Consider the following 27,208-nt stretch of genomic DNA (forward strand, 5'->3'; position numbering starts at 1 on the left):
AGAAAGAATGGCTTTCTTAAAGAGTTCAGCTGTTTCCCGGGACTAACTGTACAAAAGCAGCAGTTAATATACAAAGTAAGGGGGAGAAATGCAGCTGCAGGAACATGTTGAATTTAGTGACAATAATCTTGGGCACCGTTCCATGACCTTGGAGAACACTGCTTCCTTTCCCCAGCTTTCTTTGTTTCCTCTGCCAATGTGAGGAAAAGCCAGCACCTTCCCAAGTATTTTCCAAACTCTAGACTGAAGTCACTGAGACTGATGGTATTTAACCGGAACAGAGGTTTCAGCCAACAGTGACTTCATCTCTTGGGCCTGAGGCAAGGCTTTAGAGTAGGCAGTCTGATGAGCAGGTTCCTTTTCCTCCCCTCCAGGGCCTCTATGACCCTCTCCTGCCCTTCTTCCTCTTAAAGGGAGTAGTTCCTTGGGAAAGGGCCTGCTGAACTCATCTTTCTCCATTCACTGTGGTTTTACTCTTCCCCTGGAGCCACCCAAGGCAAGTCTAGAGACTCTACCACACTAGGCTAGCTCTGGGGTCCTAAGCTTTCCCACAATCCTCCAGAAGCTCTTTTTGTCATTGTTCTGTATTTGAATAAGAACTCAGCAGGGTTGAAAAGTCCCAGGAAGTTGCCCCACCACCATCTTTTTTGTAATGTATCTCTGATCTGCTTTCTGTCCCTTTGCCAAGTCATTGGTCACACTTGAGCTTTTTCATTGGTTACTTCCTGCCTGAGTTGAGTAAGTGCTGCCATTTTTGCCTTGCCTTGCCTTATGGAATTGGACCCTCTGTGGGGTTTTATTTCTTTAATCAAGTACTCACTTTTTTGGCCTGCATTTGATCTTAGCAGTTGACTTTGAGATGAATTTCTGAAATTTAAATTGTAAACCTCTGATGTGCTATGCACTCTGGTCATAGCATCAAGGCTCCAGAGGGGTGTTTCTTGTTTTTGTTTTTTTCCTTTTCTTTTTCTCATGCTTATCTTTTCTGTTCTGCCATTTCCTTTGTTTTGGTGCTTAATTTTTCTAGGCCCTAACTCCTTTTCTCTTCCTGGCAGTTCCATTTTTACAAACTTTCTTTCCCGTCATACACTAAAGCTTTTGAAGGCTTGCTTTATGAGGCTTGATTGATGCTTCTCAAGGGATGAGATGGTATTTTCTGAATGGTTTCTTTTGCAGTTCCTGTGTAATGAGTTCAGCCTCCACTGCCATTGATGCATCCCAGGAAAACACAAGGGAATCCACCGTTTCTCCAGCCAAGGTAGATATGCTACATTGCAAAACTCTTATCTTAAATGGGAATGTCTTTTTTTTTTTTTACTTTATTCAAGCACCAAGACATGAAGAGAACTTTGTGTTAGTTTTTGTGATACTAGCTATTGATAATTAGTTACTATAAGACAGTATTTTTTGCCACCAAAAGAAAACTGATCAAGACTACGTTCATTGCTGAAGGCCCAGATTTCTTGCCCGAGAGAGTAAAACATCAGAAGCTATTTGGTGGGGTTAAATTTAAGTACATGTGGGGCTGGGAAGGTGGCTCAGTGGTAGAGAGCTTACCTTGCATGCATGAGGCCCTGGGTTTGATTCCTCAGCACCACATAAGCAAAAAGAAAAAAGCCGGAAGTGGCGCTGTGGCTCAAATGGTAGAGCACTAGCCTTGAGCTGAAGACCTGAGGGACAGCGCCCAGGCCCAGAGTTCAGGCCCCACAACTGAACCAAAAAAAAAAAAAAAATTTAAGCACATGTAATGTGGCTTTCTGAATTTCTGTTAGATATTTCTGTGAATTTCTGTTAGATATCTGCTTCTGTGAGGAATTCACCAATTTATGAGATCATAGGCATTTTGAAGGGATATTTAGTCATACTAATCTAAAAAAAAAAAAATCCCTAAAGGCAGGAGAATGATAAATTTGAGGTCAGCCTGGGCTACATAGCCAGACCCTGACTCCAAAAAAAAAATGTTGAAAGGGGTAACATTGATCATGATGCATTGTATTCCTAAACTGCTTTGTTAAAAGACAACTCCTTTCTATAGCTACTTAAAGATAACTAAAAAAAAAAAAGAACACCTCGGATTGGTCATGGTTATTCACACGTGGTTAAGCTTAACACTGGGGAAGCAAGCAGAGATGGGAGGATTCCAAGATCAGCAAAACAAAACAAGGGCGAGGGGTCTGGCTTGAGTAGCAGGGCATTTGACTGCAGCTACTGGGCACTGAGTTTAAACTTAAGCACCACAAGCAAAACAAAAGCCTATACTCTGCTAGTTCTCTTTCTATTATTAGAATTGACCGTAATAATGTCTAAGAAGTACTGCAAGATAACTGAAGAGTCTCCTAAATCCTTAATAAAAAGTCAATCACAAATTGCATACAATTATAATCTAGCATAGTGCCTGGTGTGGTAGAAAGAGCCCTGGTAGGAATCTGACCTGATTTGTAGAGGCCCAGGCTTGCCTTGACCTTGACTTGACATATCCAGGGAGACATTCTGTCCTTACTTGTAAAAAGTGAAATTTTTATTTGAATTCCTGTTTCTGAACTTCTTAAGAGTGTGATAATTGTGTGCTAACTAGATTAATCAGTTTTTGTTTTTCAAACATGCCAGATGATAGAATTGACTGGGTAATCTAGCAAATAGAAGAAATGATAAGCATATGCTAATGCTGAGTTGTTGTTATGACATTTAAACTGTTTAATAAACAATATTTTTTCCCAGCAAAGGAAGAATCCATTTAATAACTCTAAGTTGCCAGAAGATCACTTATCTCAACAAACCAAAAATGAGCAGTCAAAAAATGGAAGAGCTGGTTTATTTCAGATTTCAAAAGAGGGTAAATATTATTTTTATGGACTACATATTTTTATGGTTGTTATCTGTGGATGAGGGAAATTGTCAGAGTTCTTTTCACTAAAATAACTTCTCAGAGAAAGTGAAAAGTCCTGATGCTTTTCTTATCCTTCTGTGCCCATTGGGAAAAGAGAAATGTTAGAAACTGGATCTTCGTGTCTTCCAAATCTCGGAGCTGCCACTTGCTTTGTGACCTCCGTGCCTTGGAATCCTTCAGCAGTGAGTAGGGAAGTTTTTTAACCAAAGCCTGTCTTAACCAAAGTCTTAATAGTACTTGTTGGATACATACCACATACTAACACAGTTGTCTGTTTAAAATTAACAGAGGTTGAAAGAAATTTTTTTTTAAAGTTTGCCTCAAAAAGAACAGGCTACTTGACAAAGATCTTCTAATTTGTAATTACCAGCACATTTGCCCAGGAGCACTGGAATAATTTCACGGCTTAAGTGATTTTAGTTTGCCTCTAAGGGAATTTTATAGTTCTTACAAACTATTAAAAGGAAATAGTAGATAATTTCATCTCTTTAAAAAGAACTATGAGAAGGTAGCCATGGGGTAGAAAATTAACAATTGAGTAATATGGTGAAGGGTTTCAATTAGCCTGTTTTAACATTAATCTAGTTTCCATTGGGTACACTGTATAGTACATAAAATATTTTGTAGGAAAAAAAATCACTGGAACTGGTTACCTGTTTGCTTTTAACTTTTTGACAAAATTTTTTGTCTTAGGTACTGAGATTTTCTTTTTTAAAAAATTGAGTTGCCTTTTAGGATTCAAATGCATGAATTTTTAAAGTGATTTCTGTGTTTTTTAAAGCATTTTTGATAAATATTTCTCTCTCCTTCCCTTCCTTCTCTTCCTTCCTCCCTCCCTCCCTCCTTCCTTCCCTTCCTCTCTCTCTCTCTCTCTCTCTCTCTCTCTCCCTCCCTTCCTCTCTCTCTCTCTCTTTCTTTCTGGGTGTGTGTGTGTGTGTGTGTCTGTGTGTCTGTGTGTGTGTCTGTGTGTGTGTCTGTGTGTGTCTGTGCGCGCACCAGTCCTGGGGCTTGTCAGGCCTGGGCACTATCCCTGAGCTTTCACTCAAGGCCAGCACTCTACCATTTGAGCCACAGCACCTTTTCAGCTTTTTAGTGGTTAAGGAATTAAGACTTTCACAGACTTTCCTGCCTGGGCTGGCTTTGAACTGCAAGCCTCAGATCTCAGCTTCTGGAGTAGCTAGGATTACAGGCGTAAGCCATTGGTGCCTAACTGAGAAATTTTCTTTTTAGGTTTTTTTGGTTTGTTTTTGTTTTTGTTTGCTCGGTCGTGGGACCTGAACTTTGGGCCTGGGCGCTGTCCCTCAGCTCTTCAGCTCAAGGCTAGCACTCTACCACTTGAGCCACAGAGCCACTTTGGGCTTTTTCTGCTTATATGGTGGTGAGGAATCGAACCCAGGGCCTCGTGCATGCGAGGCAAGCACTCTTATCACTGAGCCACCTTCCCAGCCCCTCTTTTTAGGTTTTTTAAAAACACTTTTTGTATTGAGTATAAAATGCTACAAAGTAAATTAAAATACAATGTGTGCCCATACTGGCCTTTGAATTTAAATTCATGGCTTTTGTTCTTTTGTTCTACCACTTGAGCCCTACCTCCAGTTGACTTTTTGCTGTTCATGATAGAGTTTCATAGACTTTTCTGCTTGGGCTAGCTTTGAACCATGGTCCTCAGATCTCAGGAGCCTAAGTAGCTAGAGTTAGTCATAAGCCACCAGTGCCCAACCAAACATAATAATATTTTTCTTTTTTCAATTTTATTGTTAAGTAGCTGTACAAAGAGTTTACAGTTCTATTCCCCTCCATTTTCCCCTTCCAATTCTATTTTCCCTTACAATGAACATTAAATATAATGACTGTATTTACTTACCTTTCCTCCCTTCATTTGTATTCCCTGCATCATTGTCCCCTGCCCAACATGTTTCTGTTTTCTGGTATTCATTTTGTTAAACAGTTCATTAGTTATTCACAGGAGTTATACCATTGCTACTCCTCCCTAAAGTATACCATCAATCAGTTTCAAACACAGAAATCTTGAATTTGCAATCTATCTGCAGTGCAATTAAGTAGACTTTTTTAGTAGTCTTTATTTTTTAGACCAGTAGGTTTACAACACTTGCAGAAAGTATACACATTATCCATATACACTCTTTTAATTTTTAAATTTTTTTAATTGTTATTATAAAGGTAATATACAGAGGGGTTACAGTTATGTAAGTCAGGTAATGAGTACATTTCTTTTTGGGCAGTGTCACCTTTTCCTTTTCTCTCTCCCATTGTCCCTTCCCATCCCCATTGACAAGTTGTATAGTTCATTTTCCACATGGTATTTACTGAGTACCACTGCCCTGTATACTCTTATCTGCACACATGGATAGTCTCTCCCATTACTAACATCACAGTTGAATATGTTTACTGTAACTGATGAGCTCCTTTGTCATCTCTGTCACCAAAGTCAATAGTTTCTAGAAAGGATCATTATTGGTGTTATGTACTTCATGAGTTTGGAAAAAGATGTGACATGTGTTTACCACTGTAGTATCCTAAAAATTCATTTCATTGTCCTAAAAAGTCCTCTATGCCTCTGTTTATGATTTTCTTTCTATCTGAAACCAGAATTTGAACTCTTGATCTGACACTTTTGCTCACTGGCTAACACTCTATCACCTGAGCCATGCCTCTAATACCAGTGTATGATTTTTTAAAGGCTTTTCTTATGAGGGCTGCATTTATACTACTTACTTTACTATCTTTAATATTTTAGTATTTTTAAACTACATATAGGCTAAATTTATAAGGATTTTAGATTGTAGAGTTGCTCTCCAATTAATATAGTGTGACCTCATATGTTTTAATTTTCAGGTGAATTGTTCGAGTCAAAAGAAAAGCCATTTACTCAAGATATTTCAAGCCAAATGTTAGAGAAGCCAAAGCATCCCTTGCCAGAAGGGCCTGTGAGTGGGCCTCAAGGCAAAGCTCCAATCCCTAAAGCCAGAAAATTGATCTACAAATCCAATGGTTCTAAGCAAGATGATAACCAGCCTTTTCCTAGACAAAGGACAGACTCCTTGAATGCCAAAGCAGTTCCAAGAGGGATTCTCAAACGCAATTCTAGCTCCAGCAGTACAGACTCAGAAACTCTTCGCCTAAATCACACATTTGAACCTCGAACCAAAATTGTGTCACCTGGCTTAACCATCCATGAGAGAATTTCTGAGAAAGACCTGTCTTTAGAAGATGATTCGTCCTCATGCTCACTGGAGCCATTAAAGCATGTGAGATTCTCTGCAGTAAAGGATGAACTTCCCCAGAGTTCTGGACTCATTCATGGCAGGGAAGTGGGAGAATTTAGTGTTTTAGAATCTGACAAGTTGAAGAATGGAACAGAAGAGATAGAGGACACATATGGATTTCTGGAGGACCTGAAGCCCTCTCACAGAAAGCTTTTACCTTTTCATGAGTCAAGATCAAGTCCAAGTGTGACAAAAAATGAAACACAACCACCTTCTGGTTCTAGTCCAAATAATGGATTCCACTCTTACTCAGAAGTTCTGACTCCAAAAGCACAATCGATTGAGGAGTCACCCACTAGCAGTGAACACCAAGAATTAACAAGGCTTGAATCAAAATTCTCCAAAAGCCCTGCTGGTAAGAGAATCATTGTTACCAACTTACAAAAATAGATCTAGGAAGCTTGGAATGGCAAGACTAGTCAGCCCCATAGAAGAATAATTTTGCTTCCTCAACATTCTAGCTACAATTTAGACAGAGGGGTCCTGAGGCTTTTCCCAGTATTCATCCCCAGTATTACAAAAAGAACTAGGACAGCACAGTTTCTCTCTTAGTTTAATATGAGCTCTATTTAACTCTACACGAGTAACTCTATCACTTATTTAAGCAAATGACAATGTTGTGAGTTAAATGAAGGTGTCTAAATATAGTAAGAGTGATAGAAATGAGAATAGCTTTGTAAAGAGTAAAATGTATTATTACTAATGTAAATTCGTGAATAGTGTAAGTATGTGAATTACCATTTTGGTTCTCAAGAGAACCTTTACTTACTTGCCTCAAACAATGGAAACCAGACTTTGAGTATTTGCCGTGATAAAACCCCAGACTTTGGCCTGCCCAGGCTCTCCAGCCATTTGTGTCTCCAACCACTTGTTCTTTGACTTTTTAACAGTTCTGAAGGCCCTTTCTCCCTCAGGTGGTCTGAGTTGAGAAAAAGTGAAGGTACTGCTTTTCCTGCTTCTCTATGTCTTTCTGTCTCTGTCTGTCTGTCCGTCTGTACTAGGGATTGAAACCAGGATCTTAACTTGGTCGATAAATGTTTTGCCACTTGAGCCACATGTCCAGCCCTTCAAATACCTTCTCATTCTTACATTTAAAAGAAAAACAAAAGCAAGGGAAAAAATAATGCTGTGTACTCTCTCTGATGTTCCATAAATCTACAACTCTATGGTATATATATATATATATATATATATATATATATATATATATATACATGTATATGTACATATATGTATATGCATATATACATATATATGCATATACATACACACAGACAGAGGACCAAACCTAGGTCCTTACACATGCTAGGCAAGTATTCATATATGGAAGTACATCCCCAGCCTCCCATGTCATGATATGCACATGTGTGCACATGTGTGTGCATGCGTGTGCGCATACACACACATTCAGGGAAAATTTAGGATATAAACAATCAAGTTTTGTTCTACTTTCTTATTAGTATTAGGTGATTAGGTGAACCTTGTTTTACTTTTTCTCAGTCCTACAGTTTTATAAATATTCAGATCCATCTATGTCTTATAAGACAAAGTGTCCTTTACTTCTTGGACATTTTAAATCATTTGAACATAACAAACCTTTGAAAAATTGAAAATTAGCAAATACTTCTTCCAGAAATAAGAGAACTCATGTTAAAGAAAATTACTGATGCTTGATCAAACATTAGCAAATAATTGCATAGTATTTTCTAAAAGGTCTATTCAAAGGATGAAAAGAAAACCACTTTGGTAATATTTCCCTTTGTTAAAAGTAATATAAAAATATTTCCAAACTTTTCCTTGTTTTGAAACAGCACTTGTTTTTTTTCCTGACTGCCTCTATAATTGTGTATTTATGTCTTTGTGTTGATTTTTTTAAGTCGGGCTTGAATGCAAGGTCCCATGAGTCATGAAAGCTAGCTGTGAGTTGTAGTAGAATTTTTGCCTAGGTTTTACTAGCACCACAATTCTCTCTTTGGTTTTTTCTTCCAATCATGAGCTGGAATTACACCACCATACCTAGCTCTGTATGGCCTGACTTTTTTGTTTATTTTACTTTATTTTATTTTTGTTGGTTGTGGGGCTTGAACTCTGGGCCTGCATGCCGTCCCTGCGCTCTTCAGCTCAAGGCGAGGGCTTTACCACTTGAGCCACAGCTTCACTTCCGATTTTCTGGTAGTCAATGGAGATAAGAGTCTCACAGACTTTCCTGCCCAGGCTGGCTTTGAACCTCAATCTGAACTATCAGATCTCAGCCTCCTGAGTAACTGGGATTACAGGTGTGAGCCACTGGTGCCTGGCTGTTTTTTTTTTTTTAAACATTTACTGAACACAAATACCATTTTACCTTTTACATAGTTATATTGTTAGTTTCAAATCAACTGAGCTATTAAGACTGTCAGTTGTCATAAAAGTAAAAATGATTCTACATGTCAAACTGAAAAGGAAAATATCGTGCACTATATCAACCACTAGCAGACCCCTGATGTAGCCAGCAAATTTACTAAGCTTATTAAAGTCATGTGAGAGGTTTGACAAAGTGCACAATAGAATGACACCTCTGGCTTACTATAAATCACAGTGAATTACTAGAATACAACAGTGTGGTTCCTCTGTGGGGAGGACTGCAGGATGGGTGAAGATGATCAAGGACAGGATCTTTTCAGTAGGTTAGGCCAGTCAGCTTTCGCTCCTGAGCCACTGTGCCTCTGAAAGGCTGCTTAAGAAAGCTGAGACTTTTCCTTACGTGACAGTTACTAAAAAACAACAAAAAAATTTATGCATAACTTTTACATCTGATAAAAAAATAAGATACAAAACCTGTTTGCTTTATCACTAGGAAAGCTTATGTCTTCGCTGCTTCACTGTGCTCATGGGCTACTTGCACACGACTCACCCTAAATGAAAAACTGTTGATGACTTAGCAATATTCACCCCCTCCACAAACATCAAGATAGACTCCCCAAACCATCAAGTAACTGACCCTTCCCTATACATGAATACACAAAAGTATACACCACAAGTCTAGGACTAGAGGCCACATTTACAGCTTTAAACCTAGATCATCATGACTGGGGTAGTGTTGGTTTCTGCTCCTGTATTTGGAGGAAGGGAGTATTGTACAGGCCATCCTGTCTGAAGGTTTGTGAAGGTCTGCCATAAGAAAGTCAAGTGATAAGACATAAGAAGGAGCTTTCCCCTTTGAAGAGGATGTCCACTACAAAGCTGCATTTGCAGAGTAGGCAGGAACACAGCTTAAAAACTTCTGAACCTAGTCTGGGAAGGTGGCTCAGTGGTAGAGTGGTTATCTTGCATGCATGAGGCCCTGGGTTCGATTCCTCAGCACCACATAAGCAGGAAAAAAAAGCCGGAAGTGGCACTGTGGCTCAAGTGGTAGAGCACTAGCCTTGAGCTGAAAGTTGAGGGATAGCGCCCAGGCCCAGAGTTCAGGCTCTACAACTGGCAAAAACAAAACAACAACAAAAAAAACTTCTGAACCAAAACATTGAATAAATCAAAGGGCAGATTTTTATTTTTTTTACCTCATTTAATATTACAATATAGCCAGTGAGAAAAGCAAAATACTTGTCTGTGCATCGACACATCAAGCTAGCTGAAAGAAACATTTCAGATTTTTACAGAATATCTATCATAGAAACAAAATCATTGTACTTTCTTTCATCTACTCACTAGTTCAACCACTGGCTACTTCTAAACTAGCAAACATAATCCAAAATTTGACAACTCCTCAGACTACCCCATTCCCAAAACAGGCAAAATGGTCTCATTCAGAGAGCAAGTACTTCTACTTTAATGGAAACCACTAACAGGGTGCTATTCCCTGAAAATGTTAATTTTTAGAAACACTTGTCAAATGCAGTGTTGGTGTATAGAGCTATGGCTCTAAATCATATTTTACAATATTATCATACCTCAGTCCTCAGAATTACTAATTACCATCGCTAATGCCCCTCTAATGTGTTTTGGCATGACTTAAATCTTAGTTGATTGTTAAATTTAGGAGGAAACATCAGCTGAAACAGTTCATTTGGCTAACAGCCCTTCTGTTACAAGAGAACTTACCAACACATTTTGCTTATTCATTAATGCCTATTTTCCTCTTTGACTTCTTACAATGATGTGTACAGGTAAATACTGGAATATTTTAAAAATAGGGCTGGATAATAGTGGCTCACATCTATAAACCTTACTACTCAAGAGGCTGAGATTTAGAGGGTTTAGGTTCCACACCAGCTCAGGCAGGAAAGCTCACAAGATTCCATCTCCAATGTAGCTAGCAAAACTGCTGGGTGCTGGTGACTCATGCCTGTAACCCTAGCTAATCAGGAAGCTGAGATCTGATGACCATGGTTCAAAGCCTGGGCAGGAAAGTCTGTGAGACTCTTATCTCCAATTAAGTAATAAAAATCTAGAAATGGAGCTGTGGCTCAAGTGGTATAGTGCTAGCCTTAGAGCACAAAAGCTCAGGGACAGCTCCCAGTCCCTGAGTTCAAGCCCCGGGACCAGCACACACACACAAAAAATGCAAGACTGGAAGCCTAGTTCAAGTAGTACAGAGCCAGCTATGAGCAAAAAAACTGATTAAGTGTGTGAAGCCCTTAGTTCAAGCCCTAATATTGGCACCAAGAAACATCAAACAAACAAAAAATGATTAGGATCAAAAGTCTAGACTTTAAGGGTATGAATCATAAGGGTTTATCTTTAGTTCTGAGCTGCGAGAAAGCTAGTATCACACTGAATCTTACACTGAGAAAAAATAAGGTAAAAAGTTTTTTTTTTATTTTTAATGTGAGAACTTCCATAACTAACAGTTAGCTGTAGATTCTTCCAAAAATCTATAGGTATAAATATAATTTATAAATTGCATTTATACTGCCTAGACTTTTTTTTTTTGGGGGGGGGGGTCCAGTCGTGGGGCCTGAACTCTGGGCCTGGGCGCTGTCCCTCAGCTCTTCAGCTCAAGGCTAGCGCTCTACCACTTGAGCCACAGCACCACTTCCAGCTTTTTTTCTTTTTGCTTATGTGGTGCTGAAGAATCGAACCCAGGGCCTCAGGAATGCAAGGCAAGCGCTCTACCACTGAGCCACCTTCCCAGCCCCTGCCTAGACTTTTTTAAATCAATAATAGTGTATCAGTTCTTTTCATCATCAATCTCTAAATAGACAACCATATCCTTAAAGAAGGAAACAAGTAGCAACTATGTGTCAGTTATCCTACAAACTCTTTGTCATTTTATACTTAGGCAGAATTGATTATTAAAATTAGAGATCAAATATCATGAATTTACATGTGTTTTATTGCATTTGAAATGTGGCTGACTTCATAAAATTCACACAATTTTTAGGAACATCCCTGTTCGTGTGTTACATAGCATATCACTTTAAAAGAGAGAACTATTAAAACATTCATGTTTTAACTACAGTCTGAAGTAAATGCTTAATGGATGTTAACAAAATGTCTGAATTCAGATGTCTTATATGACAGGCTCAGCAAGGACTCTGCCTTTGTGATGGTTTAGAAAGAGCGAATATCGGAGCTGGGAAGTGGCTCAGTGATAGAGTGCTTGCCTTGCATGCCTGAGGACCTGGGTTCGATTCTTCAGCACCACATAAGCAAAAAGAAAAAAGCCGGAAGTGGCGCTGTGGCTCAAGTGGTAGAGCAGTAAGCCTTGAGCTGAAGAGCTGAGGGACAGTGCCCAGGCCCAGAGTTCAGGCCCCACAACTGGACCAAAAAAAAAAAAAAAAAAGAGCGAATATCCTTCTCCAGCCCACTAGCCTTAGGTTGGCTGACATCAGGAAGCAGAGTAGGGGATCACATTCTACATCAGTCCTCAGTTTAGCTCACTCACTGGGTTCACAGAAATAGCTAACACACACACACACACACACATACAAAAGGTAGAAAGGAAATGGGGCACAATGGTGGGCCTGTTCAAATCTGGGTTCTAAAACCCCAGTGTGCAAAGCAAACAGTAGGAACAGCCAGAGTCTTTATGAGCAATCTCTGGCTCTATGTATAGAAATTCTGACTCCCTGTATCAGGAATAAGACCCAACTTTGCAAATATCCTCATTTACATGTTCTGGAGGAATTGTTCAGTCTTACTTAAAAGTTGTTTTACTAACTGCTGAAATCACTTAAGGTTGTGCTTTTCACACTTGGTAATAAGCCCCCTTTAGTGTTTAAGGTCATGTGCCAGGGGATGAGGGAAGCATAGAATCAGCATGCTGTATCTTCCTGGAGTGTGTCTGTACAGAGATTTGAAGGCAGGAGAAAATTAATATTTAATGCATAACTTGGAGCAGAATGTAAGATCCACATTAATTTTTAAAAGAAGCCAAGGATTTCAAAGAAATGGCCTAACAAGGTCTACACACTACTTTCAGGGGTCTACATTTGCCTGTCTTTATAGAGTCTTTATAGAGTCCCTTTTGTAAATACCCACTTAGAATGGCTTATTACAACCTCTGAAAAAATACTGCTACAAACTGAGTGGTATAACAAGTGCAAACCAAAGTACCTTTTACAAAAAATAATGTGAATGATTGAATAATTCCTTAAGTATTCTCTTATTTACAAAAGCATTTCTGTGTTGCAGATGAACTGTCTCATTGTATTAAGCCTGAGCCATCTCAGGTACTGGATCACAGTTCTAGAGACCATCAGCAAGGTAAGCTCCCTCTTCTTGAGGCTAAGACATCCTTATGCTCTGGTTCACAAGTCAGTGAGATAAGGAAGACAACTGATGATTCCATATCTAAAGTCCTAGACTGGTTTAACCGAAGTTCTCATTCAGATGACAGTAACCCATCCTTCCAACATTCCCAAGGAATAGAGACCAAAGAAAAAGCAGACTCACCATTGAAGGATATTGTTGCCTTGGAGATGGAGAATGTCAGTCTAAAAGAAAATGACTCAAAGGCCCTATCACCTACCAAAGTTACATTGAAGCCTGTGAAACCTGACTTAACATTTCAAAGAGAGGGAGATATGCTGCTTTCTGAAAACTGTAAAGATAACAACATGAATAGCAAATCTGAATCTATGAATTTATCTCAACAAGGCACCGCAGGGAAAGATCTGAGTATACCATTTGAAAGCTATGATACTTCAAGTCAAGGAAGTAAAACTATGGACGTTAGCCAAAATTCAATAAGCACTGGAAAAGGAAATGGGTCACCTGCTGCACCCAGTAATTACTCCTGCAGCATTCTCCAAGGATCTGACTCTCAAGTGCAAGCTCTGTGCAACTCTAAGAATATTGGCAGCTTGGGCAAAGGAGAACCCAAACTTCCTGTCCAAGAAAAAAATAGAGAAAACACCCAAGTGAATCTTCACTCATGGACATTTGCCCACAAACCAAATTTGAAGGACGATGTGGAAGCAGAGATAAAGAACAAAAAAGGAAATAGTTCCATCCTTCAGGCTTCCTTAGAGACAGAGACTAGGCATATGTCCCCTGGGGCTGCCCATGGGGGATCTCCTTGGCAAGATGCTAGCGAGGTTCCCAAGAAGCAAGCACAAAGAGAGAAATATGTAAGAGTGAGTGAAAGAATATCTTTTTGGGAAAGAGAGAAACCTGCGGCTAACTTAACTCATAAAGAGCCCATACCTTCAAGTGGCCAGAAACAACCTTGTGCTGAAACATACCAACCTTTGAAGTCACAGGGCATGGCGACAGATATGAATGAATATTGTCAAGTCACTGCCAAGCGAGTGGTGCTTGATGACAATGACCAAGTACCCCATATCTCCAGTGTTTGTTCCTCAAATCAACTTGAAGAGCCCAGGCCCCAAATACCAGATCCATCCAAAGACTCTCCTTCAGCTGGCCTGTCAGAAAAATTGTCTGTGTTTCAGAAGAAGTCTGTAAAACAATTGCCAGTTGAAGACAGTTGGTGCTCTGCAGGAGATAGGACTTTACCAGCACTACCCAGTACCTCAAATACTGAGAGGGAAAGACAGATTCCTTTGGAGAAAAGTAGACTTCCAATTGGTGAATCAAACGCCAACTTTAAAGTGATGTCCCTAAAGGAAAGAACAGCTGGACCCAATACTGAGCAAGTCCATCATCACTCACAGTTTGAGAATCTGAGAAAGTTTTGGGACTTAGGAGCAAACAGTAAGGATAATTTTGAGAACACTACAAATCTCACAAAACCTACACTTTTGAATGACCAGAAACACAAAGAATTCAATGATACTAAATCATCAGGAAAAAATGTTCATGAAGTAGAAGCACTTTTAAACCATAAAAACCTTATGGCAAGACAGGAAATGAAGAAATTAAACTCAAAGTGCACGCTCCAGGTGCTACCAGATGAAACCACACTTCGGCTGAAACCATTAGGAATGTCCACTCATCAGTTGGCAGGAAATGAGCTATCCAAGGAAAATGTGGAAAAAAATTCAGAATGGTTGCTCACTCCAGTGATTAAGAAGGAAACAGATTACTCAACTCAAGAGATTGAAGAATCCATAGTGAAAATGGGAATTTTGTCTATTGATGACAAAGTCACTTTTAATGACAGTTTAGCTCCATTGCCTCCAATTCAACCTTTCGATGGACAAGTTCGTGGAAAATATGAACTCAAGCCAGGTATTTCTGAAACTAGGACGTGGCCTCAAAAGGCACATTATTCTCTTATTGAGGAAGACCTCAAAGAACCTAGGGAGATCACCGCTAAAGAGCTCATTGAAGAGCGTGTAGACAAAACAGTAGCCCCTCCAAAGTTCAAACAGGACATTTTGGCTGCTTGTCTAGACAAACTTCTGAAAGAAGCAACTGGAGCTTCATACTCTACCCTGCAAAGCACATTGGAACCTATTACCACTAGAACCAACTCTCAGCCTGAAGAAGGCAAATTTTGTGAAGAGGGAACAAAACAAGATCCCAATGCTTCAGCCTATCTGAGAGAGGTAATAGCTCCTTTTCAAGAAGAGGATGCCACTTTGGGAAATGTAGCCTTCACCCAGAAGGCTGATAGTGGTGAGTGCGAGCTCCACAGGGAAGGCTTGCTTCAAATGGCTGAAAAAGGACCCCCTTTGCTGGAGCAGGCCTCCCCTCCTTGCAGAAAGCACTATTTTGAGGATGAGACTCACTCGCCAAAAGATGTGCCTTTTACTTGGGATGCTCATCTGGCTCCCCAGGATAGGGCATTGCCCTCCCAAAAGGAAATTTCAGAGACCATAGAGAAAATCATTCTTCCATCGACACCTGTGATGGCTGATGTAAATACTACATTACAGAGGCTATTAAAAGAGGCTGGCCTGAGTTATCCACCTGGAAATGAAGCAGTTCCTGGAGGAGTGAAGGCAGAGCTTCCTGAAGGAAACTCTGTAGCAGGTAGTTTCCCAAGTCCTCTGGGAGTGGCCCCACCAAAGGTTACAGTGGACAGAGTTGTTCGTAATTCCTCCCAAATAGTTCCTGATAAAGCTTGTGAATACAGATCTTATTTAGCTACCCAAATATCTCCATCAGAACAGCTCGTTTGCTCATCTGTTTCCACTGTGGCTCAGAATAACATAGAACTACCTCAGGAAGTGGCAGAAATGGTGAGGCAAACAATTATTGAACCTAGATCAGAATGCTGCCTTGAATTCAGCACTGGCTTAGAAAAACTCCTGAGGGAAAAACTGAGGGAAACACTAGAAACCTCCCCATCAACACATGGAAAGGATCCAGAGATGCTTTCTTCATCAGAGATAAAAGGTAGTGCTGACAGGCACATTGCTTCTGAAATCCATCCTGAGGAAGTGCAAGAAACAGTAGAAAAGATCGAGGCTCCCACAATCACTGAGAGTGCTTTTGATACTGGGTTTGAGAAACTACTTAAAGAAGTATCTGAAGCTCCTCTTTATTCGCTCGAGCTGTCGGTGGAGGAAGAGGCTCCTGAGAAGGGGCCCTCACAGTCAGAGCCATCTAGAGTCTTGGGGACAATGCCCCATGTTTACTGCCCAGCCTCAGGAGCCTCTAAAATGAAGGGCAAAATGAATGATCTGGAATCCCAAGTCAAAGAGTGTGATAAACTTGTCGGGGGAGTTGAAGCTGTGGCTGATTTACTGGTAGATCATTGTGGTTCTGCAAGTGATATAGAGACCCCTGGAACCTCACGACTTGAGGACTATGAAATTGGGGCCACTAAAATGATAAGACCCCCAGAGGGCGGGGACAAGGAAAGTGATATTGCAGGGAGACAAGGGCCTTTCCAGGTGCCTGGCTTTGAAGAGGCTTCTAAAGTAATTAGTGGGTCCAGAAAGAAGCAACCTGTCCCTCTCTGGACAAACAAAGAAAACTCTCCAAAAGCAAATGAAGTTGAATATAAGAGACAAGACGAAGAGCAAGAAAAAGGCAATTTCTCTGACTCTGACTTTTCGGATAGAAACACCACTTCTAATGCAGAAAGCTGGAGAAGTACTTCTAGTGAGCATTTTTGATTTTTTAAAATTCATTATAAGTCTGCTTCATGAAATTCTAATGTAAAGGATACCTTTTTTTAAAAAATTGGGTTAACTTGATGATCCCAGTAATGCTACATTCTTTTTCTTACTTTAGTTCTCTTGAGCCTTTCTTATTTAAAAAAAAAAATTCACTTACGTTGTTTATTCAGGTGAATTACATAGGAACAGCTTTCCTACAAGGCTACCTTATTTCTCAATATATCTACCTGTAGAATTTTAGTATTTAAAAATAATCTTTTGGGTTTAGAAGGCACCTTCAACTGTGAGGTTCCTCCTAGAACTAATTGAAATTTCTTAACTAGTAATATTAAGTGAAATCTCTAGTCAAAGTTAAGAAAGTAGCACCAAAGAGCGCAAGTAAGAGCAGTGTTTTACTGCAATTTTGGCTAAATATCCAGGACAAAGTATAAAGCAGAACTTCCCTTTCCTCCAATACTTTGTGCTGTGGTATTTTTTTGCTGCCACTCCTTCTCTCTTACTTTCAGATATCTGTAGAATCTTCACCTTCTAGAATATGATTTGGGTCAGATAAATTCACCTGACTCCACTGAATGAGTTGCCTGGTGTGGTCCATTTCTCTGGCTTAGCTAATGATCTTTATCCACACTCACATTCACCCAAGTGGACCTAAGGGTGGTTGTTTCTATTAGACTATAAAGCATAAAGCTTGTCTTCATTTGCTGTTCTGATTATTTCTTTGAGGGTTTTTTTTTTTTGGTAGAGAATAAAGAATTGCCTGAATGAACAGTGATGAAATGGTATATAATGCTCTCTGGCTGGGACGGTTTAACTGAAGTTGTACAACAGCTGCTCTTAATCTCCTTCCTTGTAGTTTAATGGACTACAGTCTCAATGAAATTAGATAAGCCTTTTTGAGTGACTGAGTTCTTTTGAAAGTAGCTGTAGTGTGCCATCTTGAACACTGAAGTCCTTTTAACAAATGTTACTTTTTGTTTGTTTGTTTGTTGTTTGCCAGTCCTGGGGCTTGAACACTGGGTCCGGGCCCTGTCCCTGAGCTTCTTTTGCTCAAGGCTAGTGCTCTACCAGTGGAGCCACAGTACCACTTCCTGCTTTTTCTGAGGAGTTTATTGGAGATAAGAGTCTCACAGACTTTCCTGCCTGGGCTGGCTTTGAACTGTGATCCTCATATCTTAACCTCTTGAGTAACTAGAATTACAGGCATGAGTCACCAGTGCCTGGCCACAAATGTTACTTTAAAAAAACTAGAACATGAACCCTACTGAGATATCCTCTTAATACCCTGTCCCATGAGTTACTAGGATAAACTGCCCTAGGAACCTTGTAAATTTTCCCTAGATAGATGCTATTATCCAATGTGTGTAGCCATACTTAACAGTGTATAGGCATTGCTGATTAAAGAACAAAAAGTATATCTAAATAAGAAATTGTATGAAATAATCACCTGGACCAAGGCCAGAGGAAATAATTAAAAATTATGAGCCAATAAGAGGTATAAAAAGGTACAGTCCTTGTTTTATATCTTCTGACCTAAATGACTATTTTAGGGCAAATTGGCAGAGGAAGGCTGGGCATTAAGGAAGAAACTTACTACAAAGTTACCTTAATTTTGATGAGGGATCTGACATGTTTACTTGTGGCTGAGTTCTTCACTAGCTAGTACTTCAATATGTTCCTTTGGAGAGGGAGTCTCTATGGTCAAATCCTTTTTGAAATGCTGGAGGATTATGTACATTATTAGCATGTTCAAATCTCTGAGGATTTTAATAAGATATCTCTTAAAGTTTAACCTTGAACATCCCAAATCAAATTGATCCTAGAATCCATTTGCTCTGTCATGCATATTAACATTAGGCAGGGACTAGAATGCATTTCATTAAATTATTGTTTAGAAAAGTGGTTCTTAAACTCACTAATTCATTAATGGAATGATTCATTGATTCAGGAAATATTTTTCAAGTGTCTATTGTCATTGCACTGAGACTAGACAGTAATAAATGTCCATCCTCAAAGCAGGCTTAACCATGATAAGAGTTTTCACTGTCAAAAGAAAAATTAAGGAAAATTTAGATTAAAAAAAATTAAGTGCATTTAATTTAAGGACTGTTCTGATTCTGTTCTGAAACTATGTTCCTCTTTTCCTCTTTTTGGTCTAAAACATTTTATTTTAGAACAATAGTATTAATAAATGATAGGATTACCCCTTCCCCTTCCAAATGACTTGATTAAATAAAAAGTTGACTACCTCATTTATTTACCCTTATTTGGTTGAGATTTTAACAAAGTCATGAAATCCAGAAAGCCTGCACCTACTGACCCAGAAAGACACCCATCTGTGCACCAGATTATATACAGATGTTGAACATCTGAATGCTGCCTTCTGTGGTTTTCAGCTAACTTTTCTAATGCTTCTAAATTCATTTCAGTGCTATCTTCAAAAGCTAGAATGTTAAGTGGGAAGATTCAAAGATGGGTGCAAAATAAATCATGTGCCTAAAATAGAGAGCTGCAAACAACTAGGAAAACACTTTCCTATTAATGTGGTAATCTTGTTTCTGTAATGCTTATGTAAGAATATTTCCTGACCAGGGAAATTATATTTAAAGAGAATATTAATAGTTCAAAATTTTTACTTTTTCTTCCATGAAGTAAAAAGCACTTAGAACAAATCAAAGTAGGGAGACTTATAGCCTTTACAACCTACTGTCTCCATGTTCACTGGTTATGAAAAGGTTATTTTTCCTTTTGTATTGTGCAGTGTTCATCAGTTTTGTCTTATAACAGGTTCAGAAGAAGAACCCAGTCCTGTTTTGAAAACTTTGGAAAAGAGTGCTTCTAGGAAAATGCCTTCCAAAAGTCTAGAAGACATTTCATCAGATTCATCAAGTGAGAATAAAGTTTGCCCCCCTGTTTATACCTCATCTGAGCTTAAAGTTGCTTATGTGCTCTTGTGTGGTCTCACTGCATGTTGCCATGCACTGAAATCCCATTGCAGGGGTTAACTGATGAGAATAACCTCTCACAAGTGTGCTGAAGAGGCTCACACTTAAATGTCTTGAACTTTGCTTTTAAGATAATGTATGAACTTTGATTCTTAGAAGCCTAGGTCTCTTTGGATTGCATTGAGTGTTTACTCAAGTACAGTGAGTTTTAAAGGATTGTGGTAGCTAGTAGTTTAGTATTCATTACAAATGGCTTATTGAGTATCTGCCCAAATTTGTCTAAGAATTTTACACAGTTGCCCTCATTTAACCAATACAGGCAACCCAGTGAGAGATGAGTTGTTGTTTTCCCTGTTGTATAACTTGTAAAACTGAAGCTTGGAGATAAAAAGTCGTGTTCTTACTGTCACACAGCATACCTGGGACTCAAAATTAATGGATTATTGCCAGCAGCATTTTGAAGTGGCTCTGATATATATGACAGTGTTGAGTGTCCAATGAATTTTGCATGTTAGGAAGTAGAATTAGTCCCTGGTTCAAGGGCTTTCTTTTCTCTCTTATCCCATCTTTTCTATCCACACATTTTCTTTTGGATACTGGGACTACAAAGACTAACTCACAATACATTAGGTTTCCTTTTCTTCACTGGCTGCTGTCTCAATTGGTGAAGGATTTCTTATGTGCAGATAGAAAGTATAATGTACGTAGGGACTGTGTGCTAGGCAGTTTGATAGGCAAATGGACTTAGAAAACATGACTTCTAGAGGGTTTGTTCTTAACTAGTTTGAAGTTCTGGGTTTGGAGTGATTTTGAGACATCTGTAAGGGTGACTTACAGCAAATAAATAAGTCAGAGTTTAATTAGAAGCAAGGAAAAACTACTTCATATGAAAGTATCTGCGATTCAGGGACTCCCAAGGCTCTGAAGACAATATTCCCCAATTTGGAATGCACTCCTAGCCCTCCAAAGGGTCTCAAAATCTCAGAGCTAGGAGGTACCTTGAAAGTTACCCATTTTGATCTCCTCCTAGCCCAGAAAGATCCCCTAAAGCTTCCTCCACAGGTGATCAGCCCCTACCCAGCCTGAATGCTTCCAGAGAAGGCCAATACCATCTTTTATTGAACAGCCCTAATTTTTATGACTTATGTTGGTGATGAGCCTGGGGCAGGGTGGGGGGAGGGGCAAGGGAGGCTCCTCAACACCAATTGTTCAATTTAGCCAACCTCTTGCCTTCAGAAGGATGGAGCTATTTCCATGGTGCAGCTTTAAAGTTCTCAGGAATTTGTAGGGTTAAAAAAAAATATCACCATCAGCTGACCGGTATTCTTGCACACTCCCTTCTAAATACCGATACCCACTCTCACACTAGCCTGCCAAGATTCCACTTAGCAGCTGGTTCCCAGTTACAGCTCTTAAGTTGACTTCCCAAGCAAGTCTCTCAGCGGCATATGCAAACGATGATGCACACACACAAGTATTTGTTAATGGCCATAGGTTTGGGAAGATGTTAGTCATGGCTAGCATCTTACCCTTTGCAGAAGAATAGATAAGCTATTGCAGTCCTGTGCTTCCTTCTGCTGCTGGCTGACTGCTTGCTCTGAGCTAACCCTCTAACCCTTGGGAGTCAGTGTGCAGCAAGCAATGTGCTGATGTGAGCTGCATCAAGCTGAATGGGAGTTTGCGCTATGGCACTGGCTCAAGGAGCTCATCTAAAGGGAAAGTATTTGGGGGAAGACATCTTGGTCGCACCCCTCACTGCATCTGGATTAATTGGTTCCAACTCCGGGAGCTTCCAGGGACCATCTCATTGTTCTTTTCTCTGCAAGGGTCAGCCATGCTAACCATTTGTTAATTTCTCCTGAACAGAACAAGCAAAAGTAGATATTCTGCCAGAAGATTTAGTGCATAGTGCTGAAGATGGTAAATATCTTTATGTATTTGCATGTTTGTTTGTGTTTTAAGTTTCTGGGTGATTTAGGCAGTTATGGGGATGGTGATGATGAATAAAGAGAAGAATAGCATTTACTACTATATACTAAATAATACCAAAGTTATTAAAACCTTCTGACTTGGTGCCTTTAGTACTGTTTGTATTCTTAAGGCTTTTGCTGGAGATACTGTTGGGAGGATCGCATCACAGACTCTTGGGGAAGCAAAAGTTGCTATAAATAGGAAATTGTATTTCTGTGGATATGAGTTGATTTTTACTACTCTGACTTGCAAAACTCTTTTTGAAGACGAGGAAGTGTAGAGCAAGTTCTGGGTTAAATGAATCCTGTGTTTGAGTCTCAAGTCTTAGCATTTAGGTATCTGGAAACAGCTAGTAAAGTCTTAAGATCAAAAGAAATGGTCCCAGAATAAGGGTCAGGAAATCTGCCTATGCTTGGATAAAGACTAGACTGAGGGTAGAATTAATTGATCGGAATGTTAAGGAATCAGAGATGTCAAAGATTGTCTGTGGGTCATTTATATTACTTGGTTCAGCTTAAAAAATTAATAGGGACTAGTTCTGAATTTATGCAATTTATGTGTAATTTATTTGTATGCTAGATTTTGCATTTTTTCTAAATTGCTCTTGCTATAACTATAAAAATGTATATTTACTGAGCTTTCCTATACAAAATGTAGTGATAAAGTTCCTCAAAGATCATTCTAATTATGTCATTAAAATAAAGTAGGCAGGATTTTCATATTGATTTCTCAGATTAGTAAAGGTTGGAGGAATTGTCTGACTTTTCTAAGATCCTGTATCCTACTCAGTCAATGGGAGAGCAGAGAATGGAATCCCAGCTTCATTGCTCCCTGTTTAGTGTACCTGCCCCTACTCATGCTTTGGTTTAGCAACTTATAGGAAACCCACCGTGCCCTCTGATCCTGGAACTTAGATTTTTTTACGTGATCAGGAGACAATAAAGAGGCTAATGGAGTCACACAGGGATATGGATGAAGCAAGCTGAAAAACCTGTCAGATGTATTCTGCAATTTCATTTGTAAAACTGACATTTGAGCTTTACTTTCATGACTGTTTAACCCTTCTATTAAAATGTTATTTGTTCTCTATGTTACTCTCCTGAGTAGATAAAAAAACAGATCAGGAACCAGAAACAAATGAATGCATACCAGGAAGTGAGTAGCAGGATCTTCTTCACAATTGTTTAACTATTCCAATCTACACAGTATTCAATGTCCTGAACTAACTCATTCATACCATAGCACTTATTATTGCTAAACTCCTGCAGCTTGCAAAGCTATTTCACTTTGATAAGTGTTTTTAAAATAACTTCATTACTATTTGTTGGAAGAATAATTCGTGATTTCACTAAGGGAAGGGGCATATATCTAATACATGTATATATTATGTATGTTGCTATTACTGTATACCATTGACTTTTTGTCCATTTCTCTTCTCTCTCTCTCTCTCTCTTTTTTTTTTTTTGCTGGTTCTGGGGCTTTAACTCTAGGCATTGGCACTGTTCCTGAGCTCCTTTTTGCTCAAGGCTAACACTCCAGCACTTAAGCCACTTCCAGCTTTTTATGTGATTATTTGGAGATAAGAGTCTCATGGACTTCCTGCCCTGGCTGGTTTCAAACTGTGATCCTGAAATCTCAGCCTCCTGAGTAACTAGGATTACAGGCATAAGCCACCAGGGTCTAGCTATCTCTCTGCTCTTCTTGAGTTTTTGCTTAAAATCAAGTTAGCACTTTCTGATATCAGTGGGCTTTGAGTTGCAGTATGGTCTTAAGTATTGAATCTCTTGTGGGCTCTATACAAAACTGTAGTTATAAAGCAATTTATTAATTATTTGAACCAAAACATGAACTTAACTTTGACAAATTAGTATGTAGTATAGTTGAATATACCTCTCTACATTTCTACAAATTATATTGTATCAAGGATTTAAACTTTGAGGTTTAAAATTAGATACAAACAGTACATAATCAAGATAAAAGATAAATGGACACCTGAGTCTAAGAAATAAACACACTTCTACAACTAATGTCCATTAGCTAATTAATGTGCAACACTAAGCAAAGATCATGGTTTTTTTCTTCTTTTTTGTTCAATTTTTAAGATTACTTAGCAGTGACTATTTTCTTTTTTTCTTAGTGGTACTAGAGTTTGAACCCAAAGCTTCACATTCACCTAGCTTGCTTGTTTGCTGGGCTGACAGGCTACCATTTGAACCACATCTCCAGACCTGCTTTTTTTTAAAAAATTATTTTTGAGATAGAATATCATGGACTTTTCTGCCCAGGCTGGCTTTGAACTACTATCTTCAGGATCTCAGCCTCCTGCGTAGCTAGAATTACAAGAAGGAGCTATCAGCATCTGGCCCACAATCACTATCTTTAGGACAAATAACACATAAAGATTCTGTGGGGCCAAGCAAAGCATGTGTGGTTTCTTAGCTCCCCTATTTCTATCCATTTTGTAAACCTAGAAACCTAGAAACGCTGGAAATATGAAGATAATCTCACATACCTCTGCCCTTGGTTCCATGGTATTTTAATAGTAATTTCCTCACAGCCTTTGCGTGTGCTGACAGACAATAATGAGGAGAGCAGCTAAAGGAGGGAGCCATTAGCTAGGGAATCAATGTGCTGATGCTGAAGTCATGACATCTAGCATGTAATCTGACACTGCTCATAAGGTCCTCCTGCAAGCAATGGAGAATTGAGCTCTGGCACATGACTTGACAAATTCTTAAGAGCTGCCTAGGAAGGAAGACAGTCCAGGCCTGGCCCTTGTGAGTATGTGATTTCTGGATGCTGCAGACAAAATAAGACCATAAGAGGTGTTGCTTTTGAACTGGGAAATGCTTAAGTTTGGCCCTTTGACCTTATCTTGCTATGTTTTGTTCAATAGTTAGCCTGAGGAATGAAAAAGCCAAATATGCATATGCTTGTGTTTCTCTGTGTTCACTCAAGATCTCTTAATTGGCTTAGTTATTGGTCAAGGCAAATAGACCAGTTTTGTGCTAAATTTGGACTCAATCAATTGCTCTCTTTTTAGCACTATTTTCCAAAAATGAATCTTAGTAACTTTTTGTTTGTTTGTTTTGGTTGCTTGTGGGGCTTGAACTCAGGACCTAGGTGCTATCCCCAGGCTCTTTTGCTCAAGGCAGCACTCTACCACAGCACCACTTCCGGTTTTCTGGTGATTAATTGGAGATAAGAAGCTGATTTTCCTGTCCAGGCTGGGTTTGAAACTTCATCCTCAGATCTCAGCCACCTGCATAGCTAGGATTACAGGCACAAGCCACCAGCACCAGCTTTCTTAGTGACTTTTATTAGCACATAATATGTTCTCTTCATAAGATAAAATTAAATATAGAATCAAAACATATATAATGAAAGCCCACAAGTATAAAATTCATGATATTTAAATAGTGGCATGCCTTCATCTAACTTTAATTATAATAGGAAAGGATTGCAACCAAAAAGTTTTAGTCTCATTGACCCATACACTGCAACCTAATCTTTGTGCTACCAAAGTAACTCACCCTGACACACACACACACACACACACACACACACACACACACACACACAAAGATGGAAAAAGAGAGAGTTGTTCAATAGGAAGAGACATGAAGAATGGGTTTTGTTGTACATTTACCTTTGTGTACCTAAAACTAGATGAAAATTCATATGTGAGTAAGCATATATTTAGTTCAAATTCGATTTGCCTGCATGATTTTTTTAAATTAAAGATGAATTTAGCTAATGCTTATGGTAAATTTGAGTCTTTTGATTTCTATATAGGAATGAAATTTTATTTGGATCTGTTTTCCTAATATCACTTTTAAGGATAAGCCAAGTTACTACGTTTTCATTGTGTTCACAATATAATTTAAGGATACTGTATCAGGCAACATTTTTATTTAGAAAATAATTATATAAAATCTATGTGTCAGGCACCTAAATACTTTGGAAAATATTAACTTTTGTTGTAAGAGCTATGATTTACCATAAGAAAAGCTCAGATAATATGACTCTTAGACAAGGGAGAAAATACTTTTCTTTTTTTTTTTTTAATTTAATTTTATTTTATTTGTGAACATACTGTACAGAGGAGTTACAATTACATGGGCAGGATAATGCGTACATTTCTTACCAAGCATTGCAGCCTCCTCCTTTGTTTACCCTTCACATCCCTTCCCAGCCTCCCCCCTCCCCCCAAGAAAATACTTTTCTAACTAGAGCTGTGCACATTAGGGTTAGAATACAACCTCTTTCTGTGCCATTCACACATGTATTCACTATAGCAGAAAATACATGTGCTATATTTTTCATATTCATAGAATAATGAAGCTTATTTTTTTCACTTGTACAGGGGTAAACACTGTCTTATATGTGTAAGGTCTTATCTATATGGGTTTGATTACAGAAACTAATAAAGTCTTCTCTAAATAATGAAAAAAATAAATTCATAGAATGGTCTAGCTTAAACCATTTAAACTTGGCCTTGGGATATTCAAATTTATTTAAACTAATGTGTGTTTTCAGAATTTTCTTTTTTGGTACCGGACCTAGGACTTGAACTCAGGACCTGAGTGCTGACCCTGAGATTTTTTGCCCAAGGCTAGCACTCTACCACTTGAGCCACAATTCCATGTGAGACTTTTTCGGTGTTAGAGATGAGTCTCACAGACTTTCCTGTCCAGGCTGGCTTTGACCCACAACCCTCAGATATCAGCCTTCTAAAGTAGGCTTGCAGGCATGAGTCAACAGTGCCTGTGTCAGAAACAGTTTTTAATTTTTACTTTTCATAGTTCTGAGTCAGAAACACTGTGAGAAAAAGAAACCTCATGATCATTAAGTAAACAAGCTTGCTCCTAAGCATCTAAAAGCCAAGAACACTTCCATTGTTGAGTTATGTGTAAAGATACTTACTGTTCAAATGAAATAGTTTTTCATCCTGCAGCATGCTGGTCATACAGTGTTTCTTGAGGAGATGAACCAATAACTTATAGAATTTGGAGTTCATAGGTCTGATATTTTTAAAACATAAGTAAAACCAATTCATATTGATAAAATGTTTTAGTAATTGGAGCCCAGCTCTAGTTCAACAAGAACTAGTTTAAAAAATAACTTATATTTACAATTTGGTTCAATTCCTTGTTCTTCTCTTTTTTTCTCTCTATATAGTTTATTAAAACAGCATGTTGCTTACCTCACAGTCCTGTGCATGTGAACTACTGTGCCTTTAACCTATTTGCCCAGTGCATTTATTCATAAATTGAAAAATAAGTGTGTTTTTCAGCTTATGTCTATTATCTGACCATTGTAAGAATAATTTGAAATCAAATTCTGCTGTTTAGTTTCCACAGTGCCTTCACAACCGGATAATCAGTTTTCCTATCCTGACAAACTCAAAAGGATGAGCAAGTCTGTTCCAGCATTTCTTCAAGATGAGGCAAGTCTTGTTTTTTATACCTTCAGGAGAATGGAGCCAAACAGGCATATTTGCTTGGACTGTTTGTGTTCCACTGTAGCAGGGACCAAAGAGGACAGCAGGACCGACCCTTGCTTCCAAGTCAATGGAGGCAGTGTTGTTGGTCCTGGAACTAGGCATAGAACATCTCATGTGACTCAAACAGAAATTCTTTTTTGGTAGTGAAGTCAGATTGC

The 27,208-nt window shown here is 38.9% G+C and overlaps 1 protein-coding gene across 12 annotated transcripts in view; it reads left to right on the plus strand.

Annotated features, from left to right (window-relative positions):
* Sytl2 (synaptotagmin like 2) overlaps positions 1-27,208 on the plus strand; it is a 67,256-nt gene that overhangs the window by 21,832 nt on the left and 18,216 nt on the right. For 4 of the 12 annotated variants that reach the window (XM_042688471.1, XM_042688498.1, XM_042688515.1 and 1 more), the window contains exons 4-11: positions 1,177-1,258; positions 2,719-2,833; positions 5,744-6,529; positions 12,790-12,861; positions 19,416-19,517; positions 21,440-21,493; positions 22,652-22,699; positions 26,899-26,993. In XM_042688471.1, the coding sequence (XP_042544405.1) occupies positions 1,177-1,258; positions 2,719-2,833; positions 5,744-6,529; positions 12,790-12,861; positions 19,416-19,517; positions 21,440-21,493; positions 22,652-22,699; positions 26,899-26,993 (1,354 nt within the window). Of the gene's footprint in view, positions 1-1,176; positions 1,259-2,718; positions 2,834-5,743; positions 6,530-12,789; positions 16,615-19,415; positions 19,518-20,946; positions 21,048-21,221; positions 21,294-21,439; positions 21,494-22,651; positions 22,700-26,898; positions 26,994-27,208 lie in introns of those variants that run through there. The other 8 variants (XM_042688435.1, XM_042688453.1, XM_042688443.1 and 5 more) reach the window with 5 other exon arrangements.

Source organism: Dipodomys spectabilis, unplaced genomic scaffold (genome assembly GCF_019054845.1).
Source record: "Dipodomys spectabilis isolate Male_0828 unplaced genomic scaffold, ASM1905484v1 ptg000003l, whole genome shotgun sequence".
Classification (NCBI taxonomy): domain Eukaryota; kingdom Metazoa; phylum Chordata; class Mammalia; order Rodentia; family Heteromyidae; genus Dipodomys; species Dipodomys spectabilis.